Source organism: Tamandua tetradactyla, chromosome 17 (genome assembly GCF_023851605.1).
Source record: "Tamandua tetradactyla isolate mTamTet1 chromosome 17, mTamTet1.pri, whole genome shotgun sequence".
NCBI lineage: Eukaryota > Metazoa > Chordata > Mammalia > Pilosa > Myrmecophagidae > Tamandua > Tamandua tetradactyla.
In genome coordinates, this window is record NC_135343.1 from 47,418,784 (window position 1) to 47,433,619 (window position 14,836).

Here is a 14,836-nt window from a genome sequence, read left to right on the forward strand (position 1 = left end):
TTTGCTAGCTGCTGGAATGCAATATACCAGAAACAGAATGGCTTTTAAAAAGGGGAATTCAATAAGTTGCAAGTAAACAATTTTTAGGCCATGGAAATGTCCCAATCAAAGCAAGTCTACAGAAATATCCAATCTAAGGTATCCAGGGAAAGATACCTTGGTTCAAGAAGGCTGATGAAGTTCAGGGTTTCTCTCTCAAGTGGAAAGACACATGGTGAACACAGTCAGGGTTTCTCTCTCGGCTGGAAAGGCACATTGGTGAACACAGCACCATCTTCTAGCTTCCTTTCCAGCTCCCTGTGAAGCGTTCTCCTTCTTCATCTCCAAAAGTTGCTGGCTGGTGGACTCTGTTCCGTGGTGCTGTGGCGTTCTCGGCTCTCTCGGATACTCTCCTTTTCTCAGACATGTTTCCTCTTTTATAGGATTCCAGTAAGCTAATCAAGACCCACCTGGAATAGTTTAACAATCCAGTTTAACAACCACTCTTGACTGAGTCACATCTCCAGGGAGATGATCTAATTAAAGTGTCAAAACATACCGTACTGAATAGGGATTAGAAGAAACGGCTGCTTTTACAAAATGGGATTAGGATTAAAACACGGCTTTTTCTAGGATAAATACATCATTTTAAACCAGCACACACACAGAGCCCAGAACGGAAGGGGAGTTTGTAATTCCCAGGAGACATTCCAGACTATGGTGGACTGATAAAAACTATTGGTAGCGTCCCTTGAAGGATGGAGGGGGGAAAAAAGTATTGGTAGAATCCCTTGAGGGACTAGAGAAAAAAATGTGGAACTGTTAAACTTTCCCATTTGGAAAAATCCTGGCGTTGCTCTCAAGCATTAGGGACTGCCAAGAAAATGGGCCAAGTCCTTGATTTTGAGGCTTGCCCTTATGAAACTTATTTCTGTAGTGGAAAAGCTAAGACTATATATATATTTATGCCTAAGAGTTGCTGCTAGGAAACCTCTTACCCTCCCCCCAATGCGGGACATCACATTCAGGGGTGAAAGTCTCCCCGACAATATGGGACATGATTCCCAAGGATGGGCCTGGCCCTGGCACCATTGATTGATAATACCTTCCGGACCAAAAGGGGGAAAAGAAAGGTAACAAAACAAGATGTCAATGGCTAAAAGTTCAAATGGAATCAAGAGTCTATTCTGGAGGCTACTCTTAGAGTCTTATGCAAGTTTCGGCTACATATTACTAATTGCCACGGTTTGCCAAATCCCACTCAACATCATGCCTATTAACCCTAAAGAACACCTAGGGATATAACTGAGACTCTATAAAAGTTTCTTGCACTGGGCGGGGTACTGCTGCCACTAGGTGTGAGTTGGGGCAACTGACCCCGCATGGCGCGAGCCTGGAGCGTCTCTCCTCGCTCTTCCCTGGCGGCGACCGGGCTAGCGGGCCCTGAGAGCGCGCGGCGGGCTCCATAGAAAGCGGCCCACCCCGGCCTCCGCGTCCCAGTGACGGGCGTTCGCGTCCAGCCCCGCGTGGGAGCGATGCCTCCCGGACAGACCGGCCTCACCGCCCCTCCCGGCGCCGGACTTGCCCTGGCCCCACTTCCCGGCGGGGTGGCGGCGGCCGGCCGGGTGGCTGTGGCCCGAGCAGCCCCAGCAGCGAGAGGCCGCCTCTAGGATGAAGTTCAAGCCGAACCAGACGTGGACCTACGACCGCGAGGTCTTGGGGAAGCGAGGGGCGTGCTTGTGCTTCCGGAGCGAGCCGGAGGACAGGGTGCTGCTGGTGAGCAACAGTCAGTATCCGGAGCAGCGGAGGAGTCTTCCGGCGGTGCTGCCGTAAGGGAGTTTATGAAAAGGCTGGAGTCAAAGGTATCTTTTCTGAAATTCCTGCACTTTCCCCACCGGGTCAGAATGAAATGGGAGGAAAATCTTTAAGATATGTATAGGATAGGGGAGAGTGAAAGATCATTCTATGTGAACTTAAGCCTTTTGTAAAAATTTTATTAGTGTAGAGTTAGAACGCTTAAAAAATTGCTGCTAAAAAATTGGTGCTGTTACACTTAAGGAAAGTTGGTGCCCTGTTTTGGGATAAGATGTAGAGAGCCGCCTCCCGGGTTTGGCCTAGTGGACACGCTGCAGCCTGCTCTAGAGTTCCCCCCGCCCATCGAGTGAGTCAAGATGGCGCCCGCATCCTGTTTCCGCGTATGACGTACGCGCCCACCAACCCTATCTTCCAATCACCTCTGTATACGTGGCACTAACCTATTGGGTTTGGGCACAGTATATAAGAGGTTACCCGGACAGGGTGGGTGGAGACGACCCACAGGGAGCCGTACCTGACGGTCGCATAGAGGTTGTTCCCCCGCGGGGTATCTTGTCCCGCGCGGAACCTGTAACAGAGAATGCAAGCTTAACTCCAGTAAAGGTCTGTGCTTACAACTGCTACGTGTCTTGGATCTGTGTTTCTCACCAGCGCGGATTTGTCTGCGTCTCTCTGTCTCTCCTCATTGTCTCACCCGCCGGCCGGGGGCTTGACGCTGAGCGAGAAGTCGCAGACAATAAGATGTTGTGCCATAAATGCAGCTGAACTAAATATAAACTTTAGTTCACAAAATAATGCTGTCAAGGTAATGGGTAAAGTAGAAAATAACCAATGACATGCTTTCATTTTAAATTATGTAGTGTGATCAAATATCATCATCCAGAGTTTTATATTTTTCTTTCTACAGAGGCTAAGTATTCTGAATGTTTTTAGAAAAGGAAACATTTAAAATTCCACAGCTGACACTTTCTATCAGTTTTCAGTGGGCTAGGTTTTTTTGTTCGTTTTTAGTAATCGCTTAAATTTCTTTAAATAATATACTTAACACAGAGGAGAAACTGGATTGTTTTTGTATATAAGATTACTTCCACTTGAACTGCTGTCACAAGTAATTTGTGGAGGATTTCTCTTGTATATGATATTCTTGAAGGTAATAATGCATCATCTTATTTTATAAACTCTTGAACTGTGTACTTGACATGTAAAATATGTGCAGTATTGGTATCAAGCATCTCTTAAAAAGTTAGCCTATAAGTATTGTTGTATAATTTTCTTTGGTCAGAAACATTTGGACTAAGTAGTGCCACTTGGGTTAGGATTTTCTTCAGTGCCATTTAGCAAACAGTCGTCTTTTTAGTCTATGCAATGTTCCAAGATCTTCTGTTTGTGTAATGCAACAGAATACTTTACAGTTGTCACACTTTAAATTTGTGGGGGATTCTTCTGAAACTCAGTCTAGCAAAATTAGAGGAAAGGCCCTAAGGAAATTTATTTCTCCTAAAAGAAAAAGACAACATTTTCAAGCTAAACCATTGAACCTACTGACAGATGATAACGTCTATCTCAGCCTTCTCAAGTTTGCAGTGTTGGGACCGTCATTTCTGCTTTTTTGTATGGTAGTTGGATAAAATTGGAGAGCTAAATTGTTCAGTCCCATGCGCCTCCCAAATAAAAAACAAAACAGAAAAGAACAGTTATTGTAAATTAAGACTTACAGACATGATGTGTAGAAACTGTCCTGCATGTTTTGTAAACAGGTGACATTTTCCAATCAAACATGCTATTCAGTTTTCTGTTGATTACACCATTGTATAAAACACCAATACCGAAGGGGGGGCATATGATTGTTGCATACACTTTGAATTACTTTGCATGGTCTCATTTGAGATAATTGGTGTAAGAATCTTGACTTTTTTTTTTTTTTTACATTTGGAAACATCAGACAACAATGAAAGAAAAAAAAGTTTGTTACACTGTTTACTTTACTGAAACCCATCATCTCCAGAGGATTCCTAGGCTAGATAAGCCCTGAAACCCAGAAGGACCAGCCTCTCCAAGAATATCAACTAATTCCATCCTCTTATGCTATATAATCAACACCCCTTTTCAACCTGAAAAAGGAAGGGCATAACCTAAAGATCCCTATAGAGTGGGAGTAGGATCAAAGGAGGAGGAGGAGGAGTTAAAACAGAGAAGATAGGATTTAACACGAATTTGACTGTTCAATCACTATTTTATATGTGATGGTCCCTTTCCATCGCGACCTGAACCTCGGTTCTCGCATCATATCTGGTCCCTGCCTTCCCGCCTACCCTGCGGCACCCGGGAGCAGGCCCCGCTCGTGGTTTCAGCGCCCCCTCCCATCTCAGGCGAGGACCTGGAAATGCTCCCCATCCTCCAGAGGTCGTGCCAGGTGAGATTAGTGCTGTCTGCGCCCAGCCCGCGAAGGTGTGCTGTAATCTTCGTTTTCGGGTGGCCCTTCCCTCGGGCCCTTGGTGTGGACCTGATCGTGACAATGTCTTCGCAGTTTCGGAGCCGCCAACATCGCGCTACAGCACGGGCCTCTGGGTGCTTCTCAGGGCGCTCTGATTAGGGCTGGAAACTGCCCGGAATTCGTTATCCAGACAACGTGCCTGTGGTGGGACCCAAGGACAGGGAGGACGCTGCTTATACGGATTCACCTGAGTGCTGACCTGGGAATCAGGAGACCCAGGATCCAGTTGTTGATACCCTGAAAATTGGAGATCCTTGTGGGTGTGGTGGGGCAAGTGTTAATTGTATCATGATTGAAATGATTGCAATCTCGAGCTTTTAAAGGAAGAGTCCGTGGTTTATATAATAAATGATTTTTATTGGTAAAAAAAAAATAAGTGGCTGCCTTTGGGGAATGGTATGCAGGGGGAGGGAAGGACTGCGTTTTTTCGTGGTAATCTTGGTAGAACCTATTTGATCTTTTTTGGTGTCTTTTTCTTTTTTAAAAATGTTTTTTATTGTGACATATACATTAAAAAATTATACATTTTCCGGTTTTTCCTTCCAGCTGCTGTGAAACACTGGAAGCTAAAAGAAATATAGTAATTCAGCATTCATAATTATTCTCTAACTCCCTTTTCCTTTTATTGTACTCCCAATGGGTCTTTGGACTATGTCCATCCTAACTTTTTCATGTTGAAAAGGGGTGTCAACAGTATACAATAGGGGGATGGAATTGGTTGATATTCTTGGAGAGGCTGACTCCTCTGGGTTTCAGAACTTATCTGGCCTAGGAACCCATCTGGAGGTTGTAGGTTTTGGGAAAGTAAACCTAGTACATGAAACTTTTGTAGAGCTTCAGATAGAGCCCTAGGTGTTCTTTATGGTTAACAGGAATGATGTTAGTTGGAGTTTGGCAAACCACGGCATTTAGAAATATCTAGCCAAAGCTTGCTTAAGAGTGACCTCCAGAATTAACTCTTCACTCCATTTGAACTCTTAGCCACTGATACCCACCTTTCTTTTCACCCTTTTAAATTTGGAAGGCATTGTTGAGCCCACAGTGCCAGGGCCAGGCTCATCCCTGGAAGTCACGTCCCCCACTGTCAGGGAGACCTTCACCCCTGAATGTCATGTCCCACACTGGGAGGCATGTAATAATTTTTCTTGCAGGTTGGGCCAAGAGAGTGAGGCCACATCTGAACAACTATAGAGACTTCCTGGAAGCAATTCTTGGGCATAACCATAAGTGATCTTAGCTTTTCTGTGACAGAAATAAGTCTCGTAAGGGCAAACTCAAAATCAAGGGCTTGGCCCATTTTCTTGGGAGTCCCCAGTGTTTGAGAGAGTACCAGTGGTTTCCCAGATGGGAAAATTCAGTATTTCCATATTTTTTCTCCAGTCCCTCAAGGAATTCTACCAACACTTCTTAATTATCAGCCCACCATAGTCTGGGATGTCTCCGGGTATTACATTAAAGGTATACAGTTATAAGGCCTCATTCCCGTTCTGGGCTCCATGTGTTTCGGTTGTCCAAATGAGCTATCCAAACAGGCTGATTAAAATTATGTTACAGGGTGGGCCACGGTGGCTCAGCAGGCAAGAATGCTCGCCTGCCATGCCAGAGGACCTGGGTTTGATTCCCAGTGCCTGCCCATGTAAAAAAAAGAAAGATTATGTACATATTTTCTGTGTGTTACAGAAAATTTAGGTTCTAGACACAATAAACATTCCTGCCTTTGATCTCATACAGTAGATGAAACATTAAAGTACCTATACTATCATCTTTTGCTGTGTATTCTAATTCACCCCAGTCCCAACCAGATCTGTCCCATCTTCAATTGAAGCCCCATCTCTTTTTTGGTTAATTGTTATTGTATGTAACAGTGCTGACTTTCAGAGCTGCAGAACCCCAAGCTCTGAATCCCAGTTGTCACAGAGGTACCCAAAGTTCTAGGGAAATACCAGCTTATACACACCGAGTTCAGCATCTCAGAATCCAGAAGCACACTTACAACCTTGGACAAAGAAACTATTTGACTTTTAACATACTTAATTTTTTGTTGTTTTAATTTCAATTAAAAATAAAACTTTAAAAAGCCCAAATAGACCATTAGAGGCATTTTAGAGATTTGTCGGTCTCTTTAGCCTGAGGTCCTTTAATGGTGTGGGGCAAGCAGAAGCCAGAACCACAATATTTGAAGAATAAATAAGACAAGAGACATAAGATGGAGATTAGTTTTTTCTTTAACTTTTTTTTTACTGTAAAATATAACATATATACAAAGCAAATAAAAAAAAGCAACAATTTTCAAAACACACTTCAACAAGCAGCTACAGAACAGATCCCAGAGTTTGTCATGGGCTTACCATTCCATCATCTCAGATTTTTCCTTTCAGCTGCTCCAGAACACTGGAGGCTGGAAGGAATATTAATATAGTGATTCAGCAGCCATATTCATTTGTTAAATCCTTTTTTCCTGTTATACCTCCTCCCTCTCCTTTAATCCCTCTCCCACTCTGTAGGGATCCTTGGGGAATGCCTGTTCCAACTCTTCCATGCTGAGAAATAATGTCCACGCTGAAGGATAGGGGGTTGCAATCAACCGATAATCTTGGAGAGGCTGGTCCCTCTGGGTTTCACGATTTATCTGACCTAGAATCCCTCTGTGAATTATACGTTCCAGGAAGGCAAACCTCATGCACAAAACCTGTGGAGGCTCAGTTCAAGCCACAGGTGCTCTTACGAGACAACAGGAGTAAAGATGGGATTTAGCATTATCTGCCTGTTAACTACTGGCCATAGCATGCATTTTTAGTTTTCCCCTATATCCCTCTACCAATGACTCCCTGTCCACTATTGAACCATTGAAATAGTTCATGTGAGAACTTAAATTCAATCATTGGGATACATGGCACTATACATCCTCTTTAAGTCATATTCACCTTCAATATGGCAATGGTACTTATTAATCCACTAATTCATTATCATCACTTCTATCCATTCCTTTGTATTTAGATTCAACCTCTTTAGACAGCCTTTCCTCCATCTCTAGCTTCTATGTATCCCTAGGTCTGCTATATTCTACAGTGTAGCCTCTGAGACTACCAGAACCATAATAACAAAATCATACATTTGTCCTTGTGTGTCCGACTTATTTCACTCAGCATTATGTCCTCAAGGTTCATCCACATTGTCATGTTTCAGAACATCATTTCATCTTACTGATGCAGGGTATTCCATCATACATACATACTGTTTTGTTTATCCACTCATTTGTTGATGGGTACTTGGATTGTTTCCATCTCTTGGCAATTGTGAATAGGGCCGCTATGAACATTGGTGTGCAGATGTCTGTTCATGTCACTACCCTCAGGTCTTCTGGGCAATTAGAGTATTGATATTGCCAAGTCATAGGGCAACTCAATATTTAGTTTTCTGAGGATTTGCCAAACTGTCTTCCACAGTGGCTGCACCATTACATATTTCCACCAGCAGTGAATAAATGTTTCAATTTCTCCAAATCCTCTCCAACATTTGTAGTTTCCTGTTTGTTTAACAGCAGCCATTCTTATAGGTGTGAGGTGATAATTTCAGTGTCATCTTAATTTGCATCTCCCTTATAGCCAATGAAGATAGGCAGCTCTTCATCTGCTTTTTAGTCATCTGGAGACTAGTTTTTAATAAGTCATATTGACAACTGAAAAGGGCAAGAGGTCCGAGGGGGCCATAGGATCAAGAAAACTTTTTTGAAGGTGGTAGTGCATTTTTGCTGGTGATGTCCTCCTTAGAAACTGCTTGTCAAAGGGCTCTTAAAATGTTTTAGACTAGTTAGCCTCCCCATCGATACCTCTGCTTGTTCCTTTATACCTTACTAGATGTCTTTCTTCAGTGTCTTTCCAAGTAAGCCTTGATGATGGATCCTGGGAAACAATTCCCCAATAAGAGTTCTGTGCCTCTGTTAAATGTGGGGGACAAAAGCTTTATGAGCAATCACTTAAAGGGTAAGCTGCTTGCTTGAGTTAATTAGATACTGACAAGGGAAGCAGGTGAGATAGAGTACTTCCTTAAGGTCTGGTTTCACATCTTTCTTCTTCAAATATAAAAGAGACTGAAGAATTTAACTATCATGTACAGTATCAGACATTCTATGACACAAATCCTCAAAACCAGAGGCTTTAAAAAACGAAGCCAAATTGCTCAAGTATTCATCAAATACTTACCAAGGATTAATGTGTCATGATAGACAGACACTTCCTCATGCAAGCAAACATTTCTGGCCTCCTTTTCAACTAAAAAATAATTAACATCCTCCTAAGTAACCAATCTATGTGTTCCAGAGGTATGCCAGCAGAAGAGACCACTTAGAGTCAAGGGAAAGGCATCATTCTTTTGTGACATGCAATTGGGATAAGATCCCCTCAGGAACAGAGGAACAGTGACCAAAGAGCCATGCAAATCTTCCCAGATAACCAGGCTGCAGTCATATCCTGTTCTGTTTATCAAGCAATCTTTGTAATTTATAGAAGTTTTCACATTTTCTGAATAGTTCTATCCAGGTGATGGCAATTATCATGTCAGGTAAATTACCTACTATAATTTAATAAGTCAGCATTCTGGTTTATCAGTCTCTCTTGCCCCTGTGACAATCCCTAAAAGTTTATCTACTCTGTATTCGATGGCATATTTAACAATTCAGTGAAAGGAAGTTAGTAAAATCTAACAATGGACAGAAAAAAAGAGATATGTGATTGTATAAATACCACAATTAATTATAGACAGTGACTAGGTTTTATTTTATTTTACTTTATTTGGTTTTTGTTTGTTTGTTGTGTGCCTAGATTTTAAAGAGATTGTCTCCTAGAGAGAGTTTAGTAGAAATTTTAAACATCTAAAAACTCTAAAATAACTTTCTTTAAAAAAATTTAAGATTTGAATAACAGATTTTTCCTTTATTATTGCAATTACTGCAAACTTATCAGTAAAGAGTTAAATATCAGTACAACTGTTCCTTAAGCTTGAACGCATAAGGGAGCCATGAAATAGACAATAAACCTCATTTGACTTGATCTACTTAAAAGTCATTCCATCTGTCTTCAGTCTAGCTCTGGTCTCCTGATAGATTTCTAGAATAGGATGGTGTCACTGGTGTCCATCCCCAACTATTGCAGTAATTTTAAGGATACTGTAACCTTATATTCTGGGCTGCTTGACTGGTACTTGGCTTTGCATTCCAAGAATATCTCCTCTGTGAATAGTCCTCCCCAGGGGGACCAGGAGGTGGGATAAGACCTCTCCGGTAAAAGTTCTGATTCTGTGAAAATTTCCTTAAACAAAACAAAAAGTAATAAAGTATTATTAAGATTCATAAAATACACTAAGCTTTATAAACTAGTACAGATATTTCAGTTCTACTGTTTCCTACCTGTGTTACCTTAGGCAGATAAAATAATTTATCTTTTTATCTCTTGGTTCTTTATAAAAGGAAACTAACAATAGCTTCCATTTTCATCCATTGGTATGAAGGTAAATTAAGACAATACATTTAAATTACCTACATGACAGCTGGGCCCACAGTAGGTTCCCAGGAGCCATTCTGCTCTACTCTATGGGTACATATGCATGCTCAGACGATTCTAATCACATAATTTCCTTCCACAAGTCTGGCAGGGTCGACATGAGAAAGATTAAGCTATTCATTTTTGAAAACAGAGAACCGCTTTCACTTTATAAGTGTATACATTAATTATGAAGTATAGAAATTGTAATCACGGTACATGCAAGTAACTTGAAAGCATTTAAATTTAATTATTTCAAAAGGAAGACCAATAAATCTAATATAATTATACAAGAGAAAATTTGGAAACCTGAGGAGGGGGCAAAGAAAAACAACCACCCAAAACCCTAATCTCAATAAAATTCAACTGGTTAATATTTCCTTTTGATCTTTCATCCCGACTATCTTTTTATTTTGTTGAATCATAACCTATTATTTTTACTTATTGTAAGTGAGCTATCAATTTCAATGGCTTTATAAAATGTCATAGTATGGATATACTTAGCTAGTCTCCCTTGTTAGAGATGCAGGCTGTTTCTAATTAGAAATAATGCTGGGATTAATATCTCAGTATATATACTATTGTAACCTGACCATTTAGTCCAGTGTCTGATACATAGTAGGGAGTTTAAGAAATGAATGATTAGATGAATGTAGTTTTTTTTCCATAGTTTGATTTCTCTTACTTTCAGCATGGACTTACTAGGTGTGAACATTTTTATGGCTATTAAACTTGTTTCAAAAAGTTTGTACCGGGTGGGCCACGGTGGCTCAGCAGGTAGAGTTCTCGCCTGCCATGCCGGAGACCTGGGTTTGATTCCTGGGTGCCTGTCCATACAAAAAAAGAAAAGAAAAAGTTTGTACCAATTTTCAGTGCCACTGTCAACATAAGCAACACTTTTCTGAACTGTTTACATCTTTAAAAAATGTCAACATTTTTTAGAAGTGTTCATAATATACTAAGTGCTTTATTAACTCATGAAAGATTCAACAACAAACCCTAGGAGATACGTGTGATTATAATCTCCATCTGATTCATGAGAAAATGAAAACTCAGAGAGGCTAAGTAACTTACCCAAGACCACACAGCGGGCAAGTGGTAGAGCCAGGATACAAATCCAGGTCTGGCCTAAATCTTAACTACTATAGTGGACTGCCTCATTAAAAAAAATTCTGCTGCAAAATTAACAGGGAAAGAATAGCACCTCACTATTTTAACCATATTTTCTCCCTTTCCCAATTGAAAATAATTGATTTTTCTGTTCAACTCCTTTAGAAAGTTTTCTACTAAATTTTAGTATTTGTCTAATCATTTGTATTTATTCTTTGAGTAACCCTCACCCTCATTTTGAAAACTATAACACTATTAATGTAGCCTAAGAACACAAGAATTCTTCTGGTAGTCACATCAAATCAGTTTAGAAGCAATGAAAATTTCTAACTCCCTTTCCCAACCACCTGTGAATAGTCACATATTTCCTGACCTGTACTTGATTTTCCTGCATTAAGTGCAAAATGTGGAAAGCACTCCCTGGCTGACAGTGACTGACCTATTAATCAGCAAGAAAACATCAATTCCTCATCATTACCATAATGTACTTACTAAAATTTATATTAATAATTTCTATTTAATTCTAGAAAAAGGGAAAGCCAAGGTACCTGACCGACTGTTGCAAATCTCGGGTGTTGAAGTGGAAATGCTGGGAAGGTGCTGGGTAACCTTGAGTCCGATACAGGTTATACCGAGGTCCTTGGTTAACACACTTATTGACTGGTTCCAGGATCTGTTGCGATTCTTCAAAACAACTTGACCTGGATACACCAGAACCGCCATACCTCAAAGAGAATTTTCCACACAACATTACTGGTTTCCAAATTTGGTAGGAAATTTAGTGATTATACTTTGGTCTATGAAAATAATAATCCCATCTAGACCCATTCCTATCTGTGCAGGTTTCCCCCAGCAAGTAAACAAGCTGCTAGAAGAAGGGATAAAAGCAACTTAAACTATATTAAGAGACTACTCTAACTACAAATTTCACATATAAAATACAAAACTTACTTTCTGACAGGACCATTCTGAAGGTCTTCAATGTAGTTTTGTCTTTCTAAGCAATGTCCCCGGCACCTATTGAATACTGAGGAATGGATGAATTACTAGAAATAACTGTATAATCAACAAATCTTCTCAGAAAAAGCAAAGCAAAGCTGAAACCCATTCACTAATTATTCAGGTTATTATTTGCATCTCCAGATACATCCCTTTATAAACTTCTGGCAAAAGATTATCTTATATCAGAAAAACTGAGTTAGAATTTTTCCCCCATATTTGAGAAATCCAGCTACATTTCTACCCTCGACTCTTTTAAAAGGAAAAAGTGTAACAACCCTCATACTTACATTCAATTGCATCATCTGGCCTCATGCCTTCTACATCAATCAAATATCTAACAAAACAACATAATCTGGGTCATTTATATGTACAAAAAAGAAAAAATCAAGTTTTTTCATAAAAGGTCCAATTTAACTTATCCTAAGAAAATGTCAACATACCTAATCTAGTAATTATTAAAGACAGATATACCATGACCACAAAAAGGCTTTCTTCCAAGAATGCAAGGATAACCCAACTTTAGGAAATCTATTAAAATATAATTATTTACATTAATACAATTTAATAAATTAAGGGAAAAAAATAGTCCCGAACTGACAAACATTAAAAGGGTATCTGATAAAATTCAACAGTCATTTTTAATCAAAATGCCTTGTACACAAACAGGAGATTTCCTTAACATGACAGAGTACTTATCACGTACCAACAACAAGCAAAAGACAAAATAGGGAAAATATTAACATATTTTAAAAATACTGCCTAAAACGGACATTTGCACTCCAATGTTTACACCAGCATTATTTACAATTGCCAAGAAATGGAAACAGCCCAAATGTCCATCAACAGACAAGTGGCTAAACAAGCTGTGGTATATCTATATGATGGAATATTATGCAGCTGTAAGACAGAATAAAGTTATGAAGCATGTAACAATGTGGATGGACCTTGAAGACATTAGGCAGAATGAGATTAGCCAGAAACAAAAGGACAAATACTGTATGTCTCACTGATATGAACATTAATGAATGAACTTGGAGAATTTCAGTTAAGAACACAGGTCATTAGAAGACAGAAATAGGGTAAATATTGGGTAATAGGAGCTGAAGGGATACAGATTGTGCAACATGACTGATTGTAAAAATTAAGAAATGGATAGCACAATACTACCTGATTGTAGCACAATAATTTAAGTACACTGAATGAAGCTGAATGTAAGAATGATGGAGGGAGGAGGGCTGGGGACACACATGTAACCAGAAGGAAAGACAGATGATAAAGACTGAGATGGTATAATCTAGGAATGCCTAGAGTGTACAATGATAGTGAATAAATGTATGAATTAAAAAGTGTTTTTTCCATGAGGAAGAACAAAAGAATGTCAATAATGCAGGGTGTTGATAATAGATGGTCACTCATATTAAAAAAAAATCAGGGTTTCAATACATAAGCAATTTTACTTGAGGGAGGATCCTTTTGGTGAAACATTAAATGATCTACTAAAAAAAGATAAGAATAGTAAAAATAAAACTTTCATTTGTTGGAAAAAAAACTGCCTAGCCACCTGAATGGGCCAGAAACTTAGGAGTGACTCCTATTGTCAGCCATTTCTTCCTTACCCTCACCTGCAATCTATGACCAAGAAATAACCTAATTATTTCTAGAATACAGCCACATCTTTCCACCATAACTATCACCACAACCCTGTCCTAGGTATTATTTTTTTTGGGGGGGGTGGAGTGGGGATGCATGGTCGTCTGGGAATCGAACCCAGGTCTCCTGCATGGAAGGCGAGCATTTTACCACTGAATCAGTTGTGTACCCCTTGTTCTAGGTATTATTATGCCCTGACTTCTACATAAGCTTCAATTTGTCCCCTTACTTCCACTGTTTCCCCCAGCAGTACATTCTCCACTCAGTAACCAAAATCATAGCTCAAGAATGTAAATATATTCCACAAGCTCAACAACAACAAAAAGAAAGTCCAAAGGCTTTCTAACACTCTTAAGATAAAGTATAGAATCTTCAACACAGCCCTTCATAAGCTAGCCAGTACCCGCACTTCCAGCTCCATTTGAATGCCATACTTCCCCTATGGCCCAGCCTCACTAGCATTCTTTCAGTTCCTACCACAAAGTATATGCTTTCCCACATAGAGTTTTTGCCATTCCTGATGCCCAGAATTCACTCCTCAACATGTCTACTCAATTGCTAACCTACTGAACCTTCAGATATCAGCTCAAACTTCCCCAGTGAAACTTTCTTTAACCTCCTTGACAATGTCAAATCCCCCCTTATACTCTCTAACAGTCTCATGTACTTCTCCTTCTTAGCACTTATCAATTGTAATTATGTGTGCATTTGTGGGTTTCTTCAATGTCGATTCCCCATCTAGACTGTCAGAATTCACAAAGGGGGAGACCAAGTTTCTTTGCTCACAATTGTACCCTAGCAATCAACATAATACCTATATAAAACAGATACTCAATAAAATCTTCTGAACGAACAAATATAAACAGATACAGTATAGCAACATTCACAGAGGTATAAGGGTGGATATTTTTTATTCAGAACTACTTTGATCAGCTCTATTGAGACAACAGCATAGGTATTCAAAGATGTTTTTAAAGGAATATTCATTACTCCAATATTTTACATAATCAAAAACTTCTGACTCTAACTATTGCTTTTTTATTTCTTTGCTTTGTACATATGTTATACTATACAATAAAAAAAGTTAAAAAAGAAAAAACTTCTGACTCTTATGTTAATCAATATGCAAAGGAGCAAAATGCAGCCTTTAAAAAGAATGGGGTATCCAAATATTTCTGTGGAACAATGTCCACCACATATTAATTTATAAAATAGAATTTCTAAATATCATACTATTAAAGAAATTACA

At 39.6% G+C, this 14,836-nt stretch overlaps 1 protein-coding gene and 1 long non-coding RNA gene across 2 annotated transcripts in view; one reads left to right on the plus strand and one right to left on the minus strand.

Moving 5' to 3' along the window:
- Positions 1 to 1,542: 1,542 nt before the first annotated feature.
- On the plus strand, positions 1,543 to 6,494 carry LOC143661015 (uncharacterized). Its single transcript, XR_013164386.1, has 3 exons — positions 1,543 to 1,841; positions 3,737 to 4,207; positions 4,322 to 6,494. It is a non-coding gene; the product is annotated as an uncharacterized LOC143661015 (long non-coding RNA).
- A 22-nt stretch (positions 6,495 to 6,516) lies between these two features.
- DUSP11 (dual specificity phosphatase 11) overlaps positions 6,517 to 14,836 on the minus strand; it is a 28,763-nt gene continuing 20,443 nt past the window's right edge. The window contains exons 6-10 of the mRNA XM_077134581.1: positions 12,225 to 12,271; positions 11,887 to 11,962; positions 11,484 to 11,660; positions 10,578 to 10,652; positions 6,517 to 9,594 (exon numbers count right to left, since the gene is read on the minus strand). Coding sequence (XP_076990696.1) covers positions 9,444 to 9,594; positions 10,578 to 10,652; positions 11,484 to 11,660; positions 11,887 to 11,962; positions 12,225 to 12,271 — 526 coding nt within the window. The 3' untranslated portion in view covers positions 6,517 to 9,443. The remainder of the gene's footprint in view (positions 9,595 to 10,577; positions 10,653 to 11,483; positions 11,661 to 11,886; positions 11,963 to 12,224; positions 12,272 to 14,836) is intronic.